Source organism: Enhydra lutris, unplaced genomic scaffold (assembly GCF_002288905.1).
Source record: "Enhydra lutris kenyoni isolate GAN:26980312 unplaced genomic scaffold, ASM228890v2 scaffoldscaffold9, whole genome shotgun sequence".
NCBI classification, from domain to species: Eukaryota; Metazoa; Chordata; class Mammalia; order Carnivora; family Mustelidae; genus Enhydra; species Enhydra lutris.
In genome coordinates this window covers 25,333,667-25,353,807 of record NW_019154093.1, presented here as the reverse complement: position 1 = coordinate 25,353,807, position 20,141 = coordinate 25,333,667, and the positions used below count along the sequence as shown (strand labels likewise).

Genomic DNA, 20,141 nt, shown 5'->3' with positions numbered 1-20,141 from the left:
GTCTGATTTTGTGCTTGTAGGTTTTCTTTGTGTCCGACCTCTTCAAGACCAAGACGACACTCTCCCTGCCTCCCTCAGCTCTCCGGAAGGAAATCCTTTCACCTGTGGACGTTATTGACAGGAACAATCACCACAACATGGTGTAGGTGCCGCCCACCTCCTGAGCTGTTTTATGAAATGACTGCTGACAGCAAGTTCTTGCTGCTCTTCAATCTCATCAGACAGTAGAATGTAGGGAAAAACTTTTTGCCCAACCGATTTTAAAAAGGAAAAAAAAAAAGTCTTACTTTGTGGCCTTCCAAAATAGGTAGCGTTCACCTATGTGGAAACAACAGCAGATTAACACCAAGTGCCGAAATCCTGGATGTGCAATTGGTTTAAGTGTTCATGTTCTAGTGAACACGGGCTTGTTCTGGAACAAACACTAAAAAATGATTTGCATAGAGTCTGCCGATCACCCTTGCGACCCGAGGAATCCCAGGCCTGTGAGAAAAAGCTCAAATTCCCATTGTAGCACACAATGCCAGAAATAGCACTGAATCAAGAAAATAGCCATGGGGGGCTCCTCTCTCGTGTCTCTCTGTCCACACCACTCTGTTCTGTACTGTGACTTCGGTTCAGGAAGTTAAATCTAAGGAAAGAGCAGGTTTTCTACGCCAGGTGATTTGATCCTGAGTCCCAGCTCCCATTCCTGAGGCCTCAGCCCTCACTCCCCCGGCCCACAGGCCAGCAACCACAGCCCCTCACGTTAGTGATTAGGAGACTCTTTGTGGATGAGTGAATTTCGCAAATAGCACAATTTCAGAAGAGCTCGAGGGTGCTGGCCCTCCTTTGTCTTCTTTTGCCGCGTCCTGCTGTCGTGGGGGACCGTCGGCTACGGGAGGCCTCTGTTGTGTTCACCAGTCACCCAGCACCTGCACGCCCTCGGATAATAGTTAGTTAGCTTCCGTCACTGCTTTCTCCCTCGAGGCCCTTGCTGTGTGCCCGCCAGGGTTTCCTGGGAGGGTCCGGACACGAGTCAAGGCATGCTCTGCCGCCAGCTAATGGAAAGCAGCCTTATGCACAAGAGACATGGGAGTGAAGGGGCAAGAATGAAAAAACCCACCAAGCTTTTGGCTACTCGAAGTCAGAATGAGCCAGAGTAGCAGACAGTCTCACGCCTGAGAGGCTACCCTTCCAGATCTCGGAGCTGACGAGGGTCTCTGTGGGTGCTGCTCTTGCTAAGCTGTGTAAAGCACTATTGTCTTGGGGTTGATCTCTAGGGCAGTTCTTGGTAGGTTCTGCTGGGCAGAACACATGGGTTAAATCTCCGTAGAGTTTTTCCCATCCTCTATCCATAAGTGTCCTTCCAAGCAAGGCCTCACTCTAGGCAGTAGACAGGGATCCTTTCTACTGAACCTTGGAGGAAAGGAGGAAGGAAGAAAGGCTTTTCGATCACGGATGCAGACCTTTCAAAGGGCTAAGTGTAACCACATGGATCAACCACGCGCATAGCCTTACTACAGAAGCCGTCCTTTCATTTCAACTCCTAGCAAGCTATGATTTTTATATATAAATATTATATAAATAATGTATAAAACATTAAAAGTTAACTATGTAAGATATTATTTCTGAAACAATTTTAGCTATATCCACTATGATTATAAACTGTGTCTCGACCTGTGTTATTTACATTAGCTGCTTAAAAAAGCATTGAGTTATTTTTTTTTTAATATCAACTAAAATACCGTAGTTCTGTGGTAGACGTTGTTTTACAATGAAAGAAATAACTACAACTAGAGAAAACTGTATAAAAACATTAAAGTGTCAGTATTTTTGTAAGGTTCCATTTTGTAAAGAGAATACTATTCAAAGACTTTTGTAGAATACAAAGTGAAAACTTGTATCTGCGAAACTATACTTGTATTAAATGTGCTTTTTAAATAAAAGCTCATAACACAACTAATGAAGGAGTTGGAATCCTAGAATGTTCGAGGGATGTGTTGTCTCCGGTGTGTGGTAGGAGGAAGGGGGACTGTGGGCGATCTGAGGTCTTTAAATAGGCCAGCCTCACCTCAGGGCACCACTACCAGATCCTTCCAATGGGAAATATGGTGGCCATAGGACTGCCATAGCTGTCTGAGCTGCTCTTTCATCTCTGAAAGCCTGTTTGCCCAGCAAGGCTCTGCCTCTGCTCTGTCTCGGACCCTTCTAAAGAGCTTTTGTATTCTAAAGGGGTTTTGTCGGGAGGGAGGAGCTGTGGGCCCCCCAAAGGCAGATAAGGAGCAGTGCTCCAGATAATGTGTGCTTGGGGAGCTCCCAAGGGAGCCCTTTATACATCAAAGGAAGCAGGGTGGAGGGCGCTCCAGGGAGAATGGCAGCTGACCCTTGCTTTCTCTCCTGGTGCCTGCCCAGCCGAGAGAGGAGCAGGGAAGCTAGAAATTTCTCCTTCAACACGCACCTGTGTGCCAGGCACTTCTGCCTGTTTGTCACTTTTGATCCCAATGGCAGTTCTTATTTTGAGAAATGAGGAATACGAAGGAATGCAAAGATCAAACGACTTGTCTAAGATCCTGGAGGAGTCAGCTGCTGGCCGGGACTTGTATTCATTTCCTATTGCTGCTGCAACAAGTTATCACAAACGTAGTGGCTTAAAACAGCCCAGATTTATTATCTGGCAGTTTGGGAGGCCCTAGGGCAGAAGCTGTTTCCTGGTCTTTTCCAGCCTCTCGAGACCATCTGCATACCTTGGTTTGTGGCCTTCTTTCTTCACCAGCAAAGGCAGCAGCGCTGGGCCAAGTCCTGCTCACTCTGTCTCTGAATCTCCGTTTCTTCCACCTCTTCCACATTTAGGCCCTGGTGATTATGTTGGGCCCACCTTTTCTACCTATGTTAAGGTCAGCTGATTAGTAACCTTCATCCCATCTCCTCCTTAATTCCCCCTTGGCATGGTGCATAGCAGATACGTAGTCCCTAGGGATTGCAACATGGACAACTTAGGGGAAGCGAGGGTCATACTGCCTACTACAGTTCACCCTCCAGGCCACAAAGATTTATATCCAGCCCACACGCGAAATACTTTCACTGGGTCCCAACATCACACAAGGTTTCAACGCACGGTATCAGCTCGAATCCAAAATCTTACCTAATTTTGAACTTCAGAGTCTCAGATCTCATCATTGAAACGAGATCATCTAAAACAGGTAAAGATGAGGTGCGGGGTTGAATCCGTTCTGAGGCATAATTGCCCTCCATCAGTAAGCCTGTGAAACAAGTCAGCTGCTCCCCAAATTCAGTGAGGGGATAGGCATAGAATAACAGACATTCTTCTTCAAAAGAGAAAATGGACAGAAAAAAAGAAGCCATGGTTAGCACACAATTTCAAAATCCAACCAGGCAAACTTCATTTGATTTCAGGCTACGGGAATAAGCCCATGTGGCTCGTAGCTCCTGCCACCCAGATCAGTCAGCTCTTCACTTCTAGACAAGCCCGCTCAGGCCCTGATATTAGCTCAGCACTTTCCCAGCATTTTCCTGTAAGCAGAAATGTTTCATTGGGCCCCAGGATGCAGCCAGGGCAATCCTTGAGGTCAGAATCCAAATCTTCCTTACAAATCTAGGGGAACAAAGGTCCAGATAGACAAAATAACTTGCTGGGGGAAGGGGATAAAGGAGGACACACAGCAAGTGAGAGGAGGGACTGGGAGACCAATCCCCAAGTGTCCCATACTGCTAATCCTCCAGTCTTCCCATCACAACTTTCCAGTAGCACTGGACAGACTCAGCTGGTCTCAAGAAGAAATAATCCCATTTCCTGGAGACTTAAGGAGAGGCGGAGCCATGCCATAGTACAGACAACTCTGGGATTCATGTCCAAACCATTTCAATTACTCGTCGATTAGGATTAATTACCTACTGTGTCCCGAGCACTAGCAAACACATAAGATAAGACTGTGGATTAAAGGAACCGGATGTCAGTTTTAAGGAGTTTATAGGCTAGAGGAGAATGTATAAAATCAAATAGTCACACACATTTGTAATTAAGAACTAAGGCAGAAATAGAAAAAAAGCCAACCCATTTTTAAAACTTCATTATGGAGGATATACAAATGGAAGATAAACATAAAGCGTGCTGAACTCTGTTAGTCACAGGGAAAGGCACATTAAAGTCGCAATGAGATATCACTACATACTTGTGACATCCTTTTCTAACTTAAAAAAAAAAGAAAGAAAGAAAGAAAGAAAGAAAGAAAGAAAGAAAGAAAGAAAGAAAAGACAACCCAATACTACAAAATGGTGAAGGCATGAAAACTGGAACGCTCATGCACTACAAGTGTGGAAGTAAATTGGCACAGCCATTTTGGAAAATGTTGGCAGTATCTACTAAAGCCAGTAATACACATACCCTATCCCCCAGAAATTGCCCTCCTAAATATGTACCCAACAGAAGGATCTATATATGCTCACCAAAAGACATATATAAGAATGCTTACAGATGTACTATCTAGGACTGGAGACAACTCAAATTCTTATCAACAATCAAGTAGATAATTACTTAGTTACTTGAGGAACACTATTTAACAACAAAAATGAGCAAACCCCCATTATGCAGAGCAATATGAGTGAATTTCACAGAAAGACTATAGAATGAATGAAACCAGGCCCAGCAGAATACACACCATGAGTTCATTTTTATGAAGTTCAAAACAGGCAAAATTCACAGTGAAAGAAATGATCAACAAAATGAAAAAACAACCAATGGAATGGGAACAAATATTTGCAAATTCTATATCTGATAAAGGGTTAATATTCAAAGTATATAAAGAACTCACTAACTTCAATAGTAAAAACCAAATAACCCAACTTAAAAATCACCAAAGGGCCTGACTAGACATTTTCCCAAAGAAAACATATGAATGGCCAACAGATACACGAAAAGATTCTCAGCATCACTCATCATCAGGGAAATGCAAACCCAAACCACAGTGAGATACCACCTCACACCTGGTAGAATGACATCAAAAAGACAAGAGATAACAAACACTGGTGAGGATGTGGACAAAGAGGAACCGTCCTGCACACTGTTGGTGGGAATGCAAATTGGTGCAACCACTATGGAAAACAGTATGGAGGTTCCTCAAAAAATTAAAAATAGAAATATCATAGGATCCAGCAATTCCACTTCTGAAAAGATATTTGAAGGAAGCAAAAACATGATGTCAAAGAGATATCTGTACCCTCGTGTCACTGCAGCTATGTTTACAATAACCAAGACAGGGAAGCAACCTAAGTGTCATCCATGGATGAAGAAGTTGTTGAATATATGTACAATGGAATATTATCCAGCCATAGGAAAGGAGGAAATTCTGCCATTTGTAACAACATGGATGCACTCTAAGGGCTTTAAATAAATCAGAGGGGGAAAAATATTATATGATCTCACTTCAACACGAAATGTAAAAAACAAGCAAGAAAATGAAGCCATAGAAGAGAAATCAGATTTGTGGTTACTAGAGGCCAGAGGCGGGAGGAGAAAGAATTGAATGAAGGTGGTAGAAGGTACAGACTTCCAGGTATACGATAAGTAAGTACTAGGGATGCAATGATGACTATAGTTAACACTGCTGTACAGTATATTTGAAAGCTTTGAAAGAAAAACCTGAGTTCTCATCGCAAGGGAAAAAAAATTCTTCTTTCTCTCTTTCCTTTTTTTTTTTTTTGCTATTTTTATGAGATGATAAATATTAATTAAGCTTACTGTAGTAACTATTTCACGATACATGTAAGACAAATCATTATGCTGTATACCTTAAACAGTGCTGTATATCAATTATATCTCAAAACTGGAAAGCAGCAACAAAAAATAAAACCACCCTAACAAAAACAGTACTTCAAGAAGCTCAACAAGAACAGAAAATTCCAGAGTAATGATTATACCTTAGACAGAAAGGACACTTGAACCAAAATAAATATTTGTACTACTTGATTCCTAGCGTCGAATTGGCCTGGTTGGAAACCAAGGAAATGGCTTGACCGTCATAATGGCCCCCACCCTAAGAAGGTTGTTCTTAACCTACCTTGACCATGGAGTCTAAAAAAGAGGGGCGCTGGCTTTCCAAGCCCACTTGCAGCTGCTCATTTTCTGTGTCTTTGAGAAAACAGGAAGGCACTTGAGGAGATGGCTCATGAAGCTGGTTATTGCTGCTTCCTTCCTTTGGCATTGTCTGGTGAGGGTATGATGTTTGGGGTGATGGCAGCCACCTTGCCAGCCTAAGGAAAAAGTCAGAACTTCAGAGAGCTGTTGACCCAATGCCCTGGATGGATCAGCTCTGAAGCCACCTGGATCTAGACTCTCATGATGTGTGATTATTAAATGCCTCTGTTATTTTAATAAATTCAATTTAGCGTTTTAAAAAAAAAAAAAACCAAAACTGATGAAACTCAGCTTTGGTGACAGAGTCAGATATGTGATTACCTTTGGGGGTATGTTGACTGGGAGAGGTCTTGCCCTGGGTGGTGGTCACTGTGAAAATTTCCTAAGCGGTCTACTTATGATTTATGCATTTGTCTATTGTTTTGTCATACTTCAATTCTAAAGGGAAAAAGGAAAGTGTGTAAAAACAAACAAACAAAAATACCAAAGGCTAAAGAAAAAGACTGACAGTATATTGGCAATTTTACTTCCTAAATAGCTTTCAAACTCTTCCCTTCCTTTCACTCCCTGATCATGAACTTGCGCCGGGCCTCATTAACTCTTTCTTAGTCTCTTGCAGTAGCCCTGTCTCTGCCTACCTTCTCATAAAAATTCCTCCACACAGGGGCCAGAGGGAGCTTTCCAGAGCATAAAACTAACCATGTCCCTCTCTGCTCAGGGAATTCAATCCTTTGCATGGCATTTATTCTTATTTTAAAATTTCAATTTATTTTAAAAATGTAATACAATACAGAGTTACATAGAAACCGTATGCCTCCTCCTCAGATATAACAAATTTGCATTTTACCCTATTTAATAAAGATTAAATATTGTTGTAATTGAAAAACAAACGGTTAAGATACAGTTTGAATTCAGTCCCCTTCTTCCACACAGTCTGTCCCAAAGGTAACCATTACCCTGAATGCTAGTTCTTTCACATCCGATCTTAGTTGGCCCCATATATGGATGCATTCATGAATAATGTGTAGAACTGTTTTATGAATTTTAAATATGCATAAATGTAAAAATTATCAAAATAGTATGTATTTTTATAATCTGCCCTAAACACTGAACATTGAGTTTTTGCAATTTTTATATGAAGGAACACAGATCTAGAATGTTCATTTTAGCCACTCTGTAGCTTCACTGCATGGGTAAACCATTCCTTATCAATCCTTTATGATGTTGAAGGACATTCAAGCTGTTTGCATTTTTGAAATATTATATACAGAGAAACATTGCACACCCTTATGTCCCTCTCCTTGTCCAAGTAAGTGAGTTTGAGTCCCAATATACATAGAAATGGAATCAGTGTATATACATCCTTTCTTTCATAGACATCATTGCCAAAATACTCTCAGAAGTAGTTGTATCAAACTTATACTATGATTAGCAGCACATGAGATTTCCAATTGATTTCCATCTTCAGCAATTGGTATTGTTGGACTGTTAAATTTTAACAATCTGATAAGTATAAATAAATAAAATCCCCTTGCATTTTAATGTTCATTTTGGATGCCAAATAGGTTGAGCTTGTGTTGTTTATAATTGTTTATGTTGAGACAATCTATAGCAGGACTTGTATTTTCTGTAGGAGTCCCATGTGCCCTGGGTCTTTAAAAGTAGTTTTGTTTTTGCTCTTGCCAGGGAGTCCCAGGGATTTCATAGGCTTTGGCCTATGCAAATCTAATCATACTATTTTCTTTTTAAAATTTCTAAAGAACGATTGCAGGAAAGAGTTGAGACTTCTTAGAGGCACAAGATGGCATGATTTGACCTCTTCCTACCTCTCCAAATCAATTTCAGCCTCAAGGTATTACCTTGGTTTTATACTTTTCTTTCATTTCAGATTTAGGGAACTTCTACTGATCTGGTCCATGGATTAATGGGGCATGAAACTATTATACTTTATTCAGTAGAGAGAGAGAGTACATTTTATTCAGTATTTCTATGTGTTTTTTCAGGCGGAAACAGTTCTATACCAGCGAAGTCTGCCATGTTGTTAGATTCGGAATTTCAGCATGGGACAACTTTCCTGATCTGGGACTTGCTTTTCCCTCTAGCCCTACTTTTTTTTTTTTTTTTCCCCAGTGTATTTACTCTTCCCCTTGTCCCTTAAAAATCCAGCCATGCTGAACTGCTTGCAATTCTCCTAAACTCATACTACTTCCCATCTGTATATTTAACTAGTCATCTTTAAGGATTAGATCTACCTCTACCATCCCTGGAAAAACTCTGAGCCCAGAGGTTGTGTTGGATGACTTCTCTGGACTTCCAACTGCCTTCTTGTTCTGTAACTGACCATGTATCTCTCTATCTCACTATTGACTGGGAACTTAGGGCAGTGACAATGTCTTATCCTTCATTTTTTTCCTTAGGATAGAGAATGGTGGCCAGCACAGAGTAGGAACTCCATAAATAATGTTTGATTGAGTAGATGACTAGAGAGTCCCTAGCTTATTTATGTGGAAGTTGTATGTGGGTGTGGGGGTATGTGTGTGGGGGGGTGATCATATGTGCCAGTGTGTATATGGATTTGCAAATACATGATTGTGTATCTCTGGGTAATCATGCAAGTATGTGTGTGTGCATCCAAATATATGTATGTCCATGTTCATTCTGCTTCTTCTGAGTGGGAGACACAAGCCGTTAGGTGGCTTATGGAGATGCTGTGATGTTTGTGGTGGCAGTGGAGAGGGGAAATAAAGGATAATTGCCACTTTGGTGACCAAACTGTGGAATATGTGGTCCAAGCCTCTCTCAGTCAGAAACTCTCCCTATGGAAGGTGCCTGTTATGGGGTATGGAATCCATTCTACCTAAGCAAATACTACCTTGCTTTTGCATGTAGGGTGTTGGGAGGAGGGGTGTAATGAGTTTTGACATCAGTGCAGACAATGGTTCCTGTGATCTGATCTCTTTCATGCCAATGGAAGCTTATGTGCCATGTTTTCTCTTTTCATTTTCTTTTTAATCCTTTGAAGCCAGTTCCTGCCACACACAAGGGCCTCTTTCCATCCCATTAAGCCTCTGCCTTCTATTTTTCTGCGTCTTTTCCTCTCATTACTCTGGCATGTGTGGGCAAACAGAAACTTCCTACCAGCACTGCCACTCGACATCTTTCTCTTTCTACTTGATTCATGGGATGCTGTCTGGGGGTCCACCTTTATTGGCACAGGAGTTCCATGACCATGATGTCACCTCTGCTCAGTTGGAGGACCCCAGCATGAATCAAAACATCAGAGGAAATGAGTGGTGATCCCCCAAGGAGACAAGCTCATAAAGTCATCATCAGTGACAGCAAAGGAAATTAAGGAAAACCGAGGTCAGAGTTGTAAGAGTACAACCGGTGTTTGTTGATTCATTCCTCATTCATTCAATGAATATTCACTGAGATTCTACACTGTGACTTCGACATAGCTCCTGCCCTCAAGGAATTTACAGTCTAGTGAGAGATACTGACATGTGGACAAACAGAAAGACAGACGTAAGCCCAGGACACTATGGAAACCCAGAGAAGGGGAATCTAAAGGCAAGAAGTTCAGAGAGGAAGCACATCTCACACAGTGATAAGGAATGTGGGCTTAGAAGCAGATAGACGGGTTTAAGTCTCCATTCTGCCATTTAACCGTAGGAGCCACCCACTAAGGAGCCTCTACTTCTTCAGTTGGACGTTGGAGACAACATACCTATGTGAAATAGGCAGCTGATTAGATGACTTGAGTTTTTAGCATAAGGTCTGTCTCACTGCAAGCATTTAAATGGAAGATTCTATTCTTTCTATTCTATTCTATTCTATTTATTTATTTTAGTAATTGTAGCCTAATGTGGAGCTGGAACTCACCTCTCAAATAAATAAATAGATAAATTTAAAAAATGTTTTGAATAAATAAAGAGAACAATGTTTAGATTTGCATTTTTTCAAAGTTACTCTGAGGCGATTTAATAAAAGTGTCAAGAGCCTTAAGCACATTCATATAATTTGATCTGATAATTTTACTTTTAGGAATTTATCATAAGGAAGTAATCAGAGATAAAGACAAAGTTTATGTGTGAGAATGCATATTGAAGACTGTTTATAATAATCAAATTAGAAACAATCAAAATGTTAAATAATTGGAAAATGATTAAATACATTTTAATATGTCCAACTGATGTAATATTTTAAAGCATTCAAATGTATTTGACAGCACTGAAAGGTATAGCAGACAGTCATAATAAAATGTGAACCCAAAAAGAATTCAGATCTTAAATACAATGGTTCTGGTTTTGGTTTGAAAAAAAGAGAGGGAGAGAGGAGAAGAAAGAAAGAAAGAAAAGAGGGAGGGAAGAAGGTTAGAAGAAACAAAAAGTAAATGAATAAAGAAATAAATGGATTTATCTCTGTGTAGTGGGATTATTGGTGATTACTGTTCTATTTTACATTTTTCTGTACTTTCCATATCTTTAGAATGAATGTGTAGCTTTTATAATTTAAAAATATTTTTAAAATTATCACTCTTATGGATATTGTACAGAATAGAGGTTTAAGTAGGAGAGAAAGGTAAAAAAAATGAGACAACTCGTTGTCTATTATATTAATCTAGGAGAAAAGGATAATATTTTTTGCCAAGGCATACCCAGAAGAGATATATAGAAGCAGGGATAGATTCTAGAAATATCAAGAAAAAACCCTATCTCAGTGTGAAATAAAATTCAGAGTTGGTATATACCTACAATGGAATATTTATCAGCCTTAACAAGGAAGTGAATTCTGACACAGGCTACAAATGGATAAACCCTAAGGACACTATGCTAAGTGAAATAAAACCATCATAAAAGGACAAAGGAAGTATGATTTCACTTATACAGAGTATATAAAATAGTCAAAGTAATAGAAAAAAAGCAGAATGGTGGTTGTCGGGCTGGGGGAGGAAAGAACAAAATTGTTAATGGATATAGAATTTCGGTTTTACAAGATGAAACAGTTCTGGCAATTGGTGGTACAACAATGTGAATATACTTAATACTACTGAACTGTACAGTTAAAATGGTTAAGATGGGGGCACCTGGGTGGCTCAGCGGGTTGAGCCTCTGCCTTCGGCTCAGGTCATGATCTCAGGGTCCTGGGATCGAGCCCCACATTGGGCTCTCTGCTCAGCAGGGAGCCTGCTTCCCCCTCTCTCTCTGCCTGCCTCTCTGCCTACTTGTGACCTCTCTCTCTCTGTCAAATAAATAAAATAAAATCTTTAAAAAAAATGGTTAAGATGATAAACTTTATATTACATATAACTTAATTGCATTTAAAAGTTAAAAAAATAGGGGCGCCTGGGTTGCTCAGTGGGTTAGGCTGCTGCCTTCGGCTCAGGTCATGATCCCAGGTCCTGGGTTCAAGCCCCACATCGGGCTTTCTGCTCGGCAGGGAGCCTGCTTCCTCCTCTCTCTCTGCCTGCCTCTCTGCCTACTTGTGATTTCTCTCTGTCAAATAAATAAATAAAATCTTTAAGAAAAAAAAATAAAATAAAAGTTAAAAAAATAATAATAAAATTCAGACCGTGTGGCTGGTGATTCAGTTGTACCTGGATCTGTGTTATTCCATTCTCCTGAGAAGTCAAAGAACTCAGGGCGCCTAGGTGGCTCAGTTGGTTAAGCATCTGCCTTTGGCTCAGGTCACCCCGGGGTCCTGGGATTGAGCCCCATATTGGGCTCCCTGCTCAGCGGGGAGCCTCCTTGACCTTCTCCCTCTGCCCCCCCACCCCTGCTTGTGTGCACTCTCTCTCTCTCAAATAAATAAAATCTTAAAAAAAAAATTAAAAAAAAAAAAAAAAGAAGTTAAAGAACTCAAAATGTCTGTGCTCCCAGTGAGAGTTCTTTCTGCTGTCAGATTTTGTGGACACCCATGAAGGGAGAAAGGGAAGCTGAGAGGTTGTATAGCTTGGGCAAGCTCACACTGCCAGCAAAGACCAGGTCCTGTGATTAGAATCCAAATCTTTTTTTTTTTAAATATTTTATTTATTTATTTGATAGAAAGAGAGAGAGAAGGGGCAGGCGGAGGGGCAGGCAGAGAGAGAGGGGAGAAGCAGACTCCCTGATGAGCAGAGAGCCCGATGCAGGACTCCATCCCAGGACTCTGAGATTTGACCTGAGCCAAAGGCAGATGCTCAAATGACTGAGTCACCCAGGCGCCCCTAGAATCCGAATCTTTTGATTTCAGTTCACTGCTGTTCCCATTCCACTGGCAGTCAGGATGAGGTTCAGGATTAAGGTCAGGGTCACGGTCAGGGTCAGAGTCAGGGTCGACCTCTGCAGCCACTCTCACATCTTGATGCTGCCTGGAGTTCCACTGTTTTCAGCACAGCAGACAGAAAATGCATTTCTTAGACATTTCCGGCTAAATGTCTAATATGCACCTCACACTGTCCTAACCTGAGCCCCTGATTTGTCATCCAGTGGTACACTTCTGAAAATAATTTTTGATGATAGCTCACTATGTGGTTTTTGGAATATGCCTTAGACGTAATTCAAAGAATTGAGTCATATTCCTTTAACAAACTCTTTCCCCATGAACTTATTTTTGAGAATAAGGTTTCTCAGTGCTGACATCTGTAAATATGAAAAATAGGAACAGAATTGTTCCTATTGATTGATTGATGCTTAACCTTGTTCCATTCTAGCAATAAATATGTACCAACCAAATAAAGAATGTATGAACCAAATAAAGAAAATCATATATCTCATTATGAGATTTATTTCCAATAAAATTTTACTTTATGTGTTTAAGAATTAATTTTAAAATCCATACGGTATTTGTTGTTTTGATCATTTGTATACTATTGATTATTATATTTTAGATGGAATTTTTTAATACTTAGAACCACATGGATACAGGCAACAGAACATTTTACATTTCTATTTATATCCACATTTTTGTTAGATATATGGTATGATCATGAATAAACGACTTTCAGTCAAATAATCTGCGCTAGGCTAAGCTCCTGGAGTGGAGGTAAATGGGAAAAAAATACATGAGTTCAAGGAATAAGAGGAAGTATGTACAATTTCTCATTCTTTAGCTCTTTCATCTATTTTTAAAGTAAATGTAAGCATCAGAATGCTATATTTAAATTCACCGGGATACACCTAAAAGAGTAAATATTTTTATGATGTCGGTATTTACAAATTTCCATAAATCATCATGTTTGCAACTCTTTAAACTTAAAATGAACATTTTTTTTCAGATTTGCGAATTTATTTATGATGAAGTTCATGTAACTGCATAAAAATTAGATTCTATTGTGCATTTACAGAATTCTCTTAATTAAAATAATTAAAAGCGTATGGCATTGAGAGAGTGCTGGGAAATTTCTGGTGACCATTCATGTAAAGTAAATGCCATGCATCTACAAGCGTGTATACATGACAGGGATTCAGGGATGGATGAGATCATAAACATAAAATGAACAACTTCAGACGTTAACTTAAAAATGTGCTTTAGAGTACATAATTTTTCCATATTCTTTCGGGGGTAGGTGAACCAAATAAGCTTGATCACCACTGGCCTAGATTGTTCTTGAGTTGTTTCGTAGAGTGTAGACAAACGGGTAGGAAGTTGTAGGAAGATAGGGAACCAGAAGAGATTTTTATTTCTGGTTTGGCTTTCGTTTGCTTTTGTTTCTAAAGATTGGAGAAAACTTGTGTGCCAAAGGGAAATGATTGAGGTGCGAGAGGCAAGTGACAGTATGGGCAAGAAGAGCGGGGGTTACAGAGTGCCTGCAGGGGCGAGGCCTAGGAGAGGAGGAGTGCCACCTGCACTTGCCAAAGCACGAGGGCGAGGGCGGGCAGAAGAACAGGCGCGGATGTAGATGCGGTCCGGGGCTCAGTGGCACATGTGCGGTCCGGCCGCATGGCGTCTACCTCCGCAATTAAACGGGGTCAAGATTAGGCGCCGTAAGTCAGGATAGGGGAGGAAGTGTCGAGGCTGGTAAGAGAGATGTCGGTGGTAGCGGGGAAAAGATCCACTCAGGAAACGCAGTAGACTTGGACTTGGTGACAAGAATTTATTGAGACCAGTCAGCAGGGTGGTGTGGCCCTCCGCCAAGTCCTCGAGGCCGGCGCAGGTGAGGGCAGACGGGAGGCGGGCTTTAACCAGCCTGGGCGCACGCACGGTGGTGGGCCTGGGGTTGAGGCCCAGTGAAGGTGATGGAGCCTGGCCTTGGAGCCGCGGAAGGAGGGATGGGAGCAGTGGATCACTGAATCTCTGAGGCGGAGTAGGGGTTTTTATTTTTTTAATTTTTAAAAAAATTACTTAGTTTTTTGGAGTAGGGATTTTTATATATATTACACATATATATAGGTTTCTTTTTTTCCCCTCTCCAGGAGCACTTTGTAACTCTCCAATTCTCCTTTTCCTTTCTGTAATAGCCTCTGCGTCGTTTTCCCGTGTGGAGCATACTCTGACTTTCGGGAGGAGGTGAGTGGCACTTCTCTCAGGGTTACTTCTGCGCGCGAGGCCCCAGCCCTGTGGCTGTCCTCTGCCAGCTTTCCCGCGCGCTTGCGGGGGCGGGGGGGGGGGGCAGCTCCTCCGGGCCCGCACGCAGGTGGCGGGAGGCGGAAGGAGGCGCTGATTGGAAGCCCGCGTGCTGGGGGCGGGGCCTGTCCCGCGTGCCAGGGGCGGAGACCCGGCGGTAAGCTGGCGGAACTCCTTCCTGATTGGCTTGGACCCCAGAGCCCTTGGTATCGCGTTGGTGCGGGGGGGCAGGCGTTGGGACGGGGGGGGGGGGCCGGCTGGGCCCCAATTCCTTGCTTTTCATGCCCACCGCCGCGGTTTAGACTGCGAGTGCAGAATGCTGCGTGCAGCGGCAGTGCGCTTGTCTGGGAGCGTGTTTCGGGCGACTTGATCAGAGCAGGAGGGTTTTGTTTGGCGTTCTCCCTCCGCCGCGGCCTGGGGAGGGGGCCGCGGAGGGCGGGGTGGGCACGGGCCCCATGGGATAAGCCCGGCCTGCTTTTGAGAGGACTGGGGACAGAAGAGTGGTTGGACAGAAGAGTGGTTAACTCTTTGTGGCTATTAACTCTTTGTGGCTGCGGCTTATCCGTGGGGGTGGCGGGGCGGTGGGAGGCTTTGGATTTCCAAGCAGGTCGGAGCCGGGCGTAGGGTCCTCCTGCAGTGGATTTCGTGTTTTGTGCCACGCCCAGGGGATGTTTCCCGAGAAAAAGGGCAACTTCCAGCCTTTTCAAGAAACTGTCGTTCCCCAGCTCTTCGTCGTCCCTGCATGGAATCCTTACAACTCTATGATGTAGATACTCGTCTGCCTCTTTTTAGATAAAGAAGGGTTGAAGTGACGTGGCGAACATCTTCCAGATGGTAGCGACAGAATTCGGGTTGGCCCAGATCTGCCTTGATAGCCTAGGCGCTTTGTAATACTGCACCTGTGCCATGCCCTCCAGGGGTACCAGCTTGGCTGGGTGCGGAGAGGAGAGAAACTAATGATCAGTGAAGTAGTCAGTGCTGTTTCTGCTGAATGCTAACAGCAAGGGAAGATGCCAGCGTTCATTTTTTGTGTGTTTGCCTGTTTCTGTATGATTCGGTGAAGCATCCCCAGATGAAATTAAATGTAACCTGGCCAGTGAGGATGAGTAGGGAGTTCACGGCAGAGACAGATGCTTCAGGCCCAGGGAGCAGGTTCCAAGGGGAAGATACCGGGACTCTCAGAATGGAATGCTTAGAAGATCCTTAGGGGTCTCCCATCCTTTCATTTCCCTGAGGAAATAAATGGAGGCCCAGAGAGGATAAGGAATTATTTAAGAACCCCAAATGGGCCTGGGATGCAGGTTCTCAGCCCTTGATGCTGTGGTCTGGCTTTCTTAATAATTCAATGGTCAGACTCATCCTGTAAGAGTAGTTAACACTTGTTTAGTACTTACTAAATAAAGTACTTTATTACATACTTTAGTCTCTTTTAGCTCCTGTAACAACTCCATGAGGTATTTGGGCAAAATACAGTATTTTTACAAGTATTCTATGAAGGAGAGAATTGAGATAGAAGTAACTTACCCAAAATCACACTGCAAATCTCAGCCTGGAGCCCAGGCTCTTTAGTCCTCTGTTATCTGTAAAGTAGATAAGAGGTGCTAGAGGAAACAAGCACAAACCTTTCAGAAGTAGAAATGTGTATCACTCCCTTATTCAGATGCAGACCTGAGGCTCAGAGATGTTTGGTGATATGCCCAAGGTCACAGAGTGAGAAGGTGGTGGACAGCCCACAGTGGAGAGCAGGTCTGGTTTCTTTCTGGTCCATCTGGCACAACCCCACCTTAGCTAGGAAAGGCCATCACAGCTCTCCTCCTGACTCACATCTTTCTTTCTTTCTTTCTTTCTTTTTTTTTAATATTTTATTTATTTATTTGACAGACAAAGATCACAAGTAGGCAGAGAGGCAGGCAGAGAGAGGGGGGGAAGCAGGTTTCCTGCTGAGCAGAGAGCAGAGAGCCCGATCCTGGGCTCGATCCCAGGACCCTGGGCTCATGACCTGAGCCGAAGGCAGAGGCTTTAATGCACTGAGCCACCCAGGTGCCGCGACTCACATCTTTCTGACAGCGCCTTGGGGATATTGGCCTTTACAGGCAATAGCTCTAGTCCTGGCCTGGTTGTATGGTCAAATATCACTTTTCCCATGAGGAGTTTCCTGCTCAAACAGCACAGGGACCTGGGTCTCCTGGCTGCTACTGTGGTGCTTTTCTGCATTCCTCCTCACTTTCTCCTGTGCGGAATGTCCTCAGGAGATCTGGATCACATTATCCCCCCAAAACCAAAGTCTGAGATGTTTTTAGCTCTGGGATCCTTGAGAGAAGCCAGTTGGTAAAGCTACTTTGGTTTAGGTTTGGAGGTTAAAAATCAAGGGGGCAAAGCCCGGTCAGGACAGCCTACACTAGAGGCATGGGGCCTGCTGGAACTCAGTTAGCACCTCTTAAATCTGGGTGAAGAGTGATGAATAGAGTTATGAATTGGGGGTGGAAAAATGAGCCCCCCTCCCAAGTATTTCTCTTCATGAGTAACCCTCACTGACCTAGTGAATAAGATGCACGAGACTTCTCAAAATTAATTTAGCTCCTCTGGCTTGTCTTCACTGCTAACTTAGGTGTCTCTGAAGTCTTGGCTTCTAGAAGGGTTATTTAGAAGGAGGGCTTCTATTGTGGAAGGCAGCTCTGGACTCGATTCCAGGAGGTCTGGGGGGCTTGAGCCAGCGCTGCCAATCACTGGGTGTGTGACCCTGCAAAATGCAGTTCTTTCTCTAGAGCTCAGTCATTATTCATTCAGTCATTCAATAAACATTTCTTGAACCCCCACTGTGGGCCTGGCAGGGTCCTGATGGATGAGACAACATCTAAAAAAGCCCCACAGCGGAGGAACTCACAGCCTCGAGGGGAGGAGAGACAAAACCAGACATCGTGAGTGGATCCTCAGCTACTCTGGGTATGGACAAAGGCTCTCTGGAGGAACTGATGTCCACAGGGCCACAACAACCCTTATGGAAACTTCATGAAAATTTGAAAAAGGTGCACCCCGCCTCCCCCCCCTCCCCCAGGGCAAATGCAGCCCCATACCAGAGTGCACAGCTTGGCCAGCCGAGCCCAAGCAGATATTTGTGTTTCCAGTCGCCCCCTGGGCTGGTCACTCCTGCCTGGTGAACAGCTTACAAATCTGACCATCGCAGCCCTGAATGTCAAGACTGAGGTGTAAAGGTCCAGTAGAAGGCAAAGGTGGAAAAGTCCATTTCAGGCGAGGAAGGAGCATGTATAGAAACTGCAGGCTTGGGAAAGTGGTTCTTTCACTTGGGAACCTGCAGGTGTTCAATGTGACTAGAAGGGAGCGTGAGTGGCACCCTGGGGGAATTGAGACTAAGTTGGAAGGATTGGCAGAGGAATTTATTCACTCATGAAGTAAATAATCAGTGGGCATCACTTTCAGTTTGCTGTTGGAGGGAAGTAGAAATAGTAGTGAACAAAGTCTACATAATCCCCTGCCCTGGAGGAATGAATTTACATTCTAGTGAGATGATGGGCTTCTGGTGTCTATTACCAAATCAGAAGGGACCTTCCCTCTTGCACTGTATGTAATGAGATAATGTGTGTAAAGCCCTTTGAGAACTGGGAACTACTGGATCATTCCTATGAATAAATATTTTAATTTTCATCTGTGTGGCCGACACCAGTGCCAAGGCATTTGGGGGCCTGTTCCTGACACCAGGCACCTACCTGATTGTACCTTGGGGATGAAGTGACCTTTGGTTGTGATCACAATACTAAAGGAACTATGACACCTTCTCACCATCTGCTGTCACTGCCCATCCTGATTTGGAAAGAAATCCTCTCCCTCTGGGTCAGTTGAGCAGGCTAGGTGACCGGTGACTTTCCGGGGCCTGTATGGGAATTCATCAGCTCGTCCTCAGGCTGTGACCACCTGCTGTGGTCAAAGGCTCTTTCTCTTCTGGCCGAAATACCAATGGAGTTGAGAGAGTCACTTAAAAATTATTAAAGAAAGGGGAGCTCCATTTCTGGCATAGGGGTGGGCTGAGGGATTCCAAGAGCCTTGTCAGGTGGTCTGCAGGTTAGAAGCTGTGTGGTCTGCTCAGTAGCTCTGATTCAGGTGATTGAAGCTGATTTTTAGGCCTGGGAACTTGGCTTCTTCCTCACTATGTGGTTGTGGGCAAGTCACTTCCTCTTTCGGGATACTAGTTCCTTCCTCTATTAACCAGAAGGTTTCACTTATTGAAATGTGAACAGCAGAGTTCTTTGAACTCCTCTGTGGCCCCATAGTATATAATCCAGATGAAAATGGTGGTGCTGTGGTTGAGGCAGTTTTGGGGCCTGGAGTTCTCCTGATTTCAACTGCACCTTGTCCTTACTCACCCTCTCAGGACTTCCGGCTCTACTAGATATTGCTCTGGAATCATAGTGGAATTTAGTTTAAAACAATTGGATTGAACATTTCCCCTCTCAATCGGCTCCTCTGGTCCCTGGGCTTAAGGTAGAGGTGAGGGCAATTAAAAAGTCTTGTGATCATTTTTATAATTTCATTTATACATTAAATGATTATCCAGCTCTTTCCCCCTTCAACATAAACATCATCCAGCTTATCTAGGTGACCTACCTTGACCCTTCTTTCCATGGACAGACATGAGATTTTATATGAATGACTATGGCAGCAGCCTGAAAACATCTAAAATGTTCCCGGTTTCACTTTCTATGTAGTATGTTTCCCAAACTGGGGGATCTGTGAATTTTTTTTTCTTTAAAAGGGATGTATCTGTTAGAAGATAGTGGCATAAACAAGTAGGAATTTATTTCTCTTATGTATAAAGTCCAGATAGGCAACCCAGGGCTAGAATGATGGATTCTCAAGTATCAGGATCTCAGCTTTTTCCATTATGTTGCTCTGTAGTCTTCAATACACACCTTCCATCTTGTGATCCAAGATGGTCACCCTGTTTCTGCCATCAAGTCTATATTCCATCCAGCAGGAAGGAGGATAGGAGTAAAGGCAAGAGCCTACCATTTCCTTTTAAGGACAAAAGTTGCACACATCACTTCTTTTCACATCCCCCTGCCCATAATTTGGTCATGTGTGCACTCCTATGTTCAAGGGAGGCCAAGAAATCTCTTTAGCTGGGCATCCTTGAGACGAACTAAAAATTCTTTTGCTATGCAAAACAAAAGAGAACAGATAAAGGGGCCAAACAGAGATTGCTGCCAGAGGATCTAGCCATTTCTCAAGCTTGAGAAAGACTAATTTCCACAGTCCTTTTTAGCTGTGAAATTCTGTGATGTGAGTAGACTCTAAGGACTTCAAGCTCTAACAGAGCTCTAGAGTTTAGCTAATCCAGTCTCCTTCATCAAATGACTTTACAGATAAGGCCACTGGGAGTGTACAGAGGTTAGGCAATTTGCCCAGGGTTAACTCAGTAACAAAGGGAGAAGTCAGTTGTAGGAGTGGC

The 20,141-nt window shown here is 43.0% G+C and overlaps 1 protein-coding gene across 1 annotated transcript in view; it reads left to right on the top strand.

Annotated features, from left to right (window-relative positions):
• Positions 1 to 1,945, top strand: part of LOC111142827 (phospholipid phosphatase 3-like) — a 28,857-nt gene extending 26,912 nt beyond the window's left edge. The window contains exon 5 of the mRNA XM_022496151.1: positions 21 to 1,945. Coding sequence (XP_022351859.1) covers positions 21 to 146 — 126 coding nt within the window. The 3' untranslated portion in view covers positions 147 to 1,945. The remainder of the gene's footprint in view (positions 1 to 20) is intronic.
• The last annotated feature ends 18,196 nt before the right edge of the window (positions 1,946 to 20,141 follow it).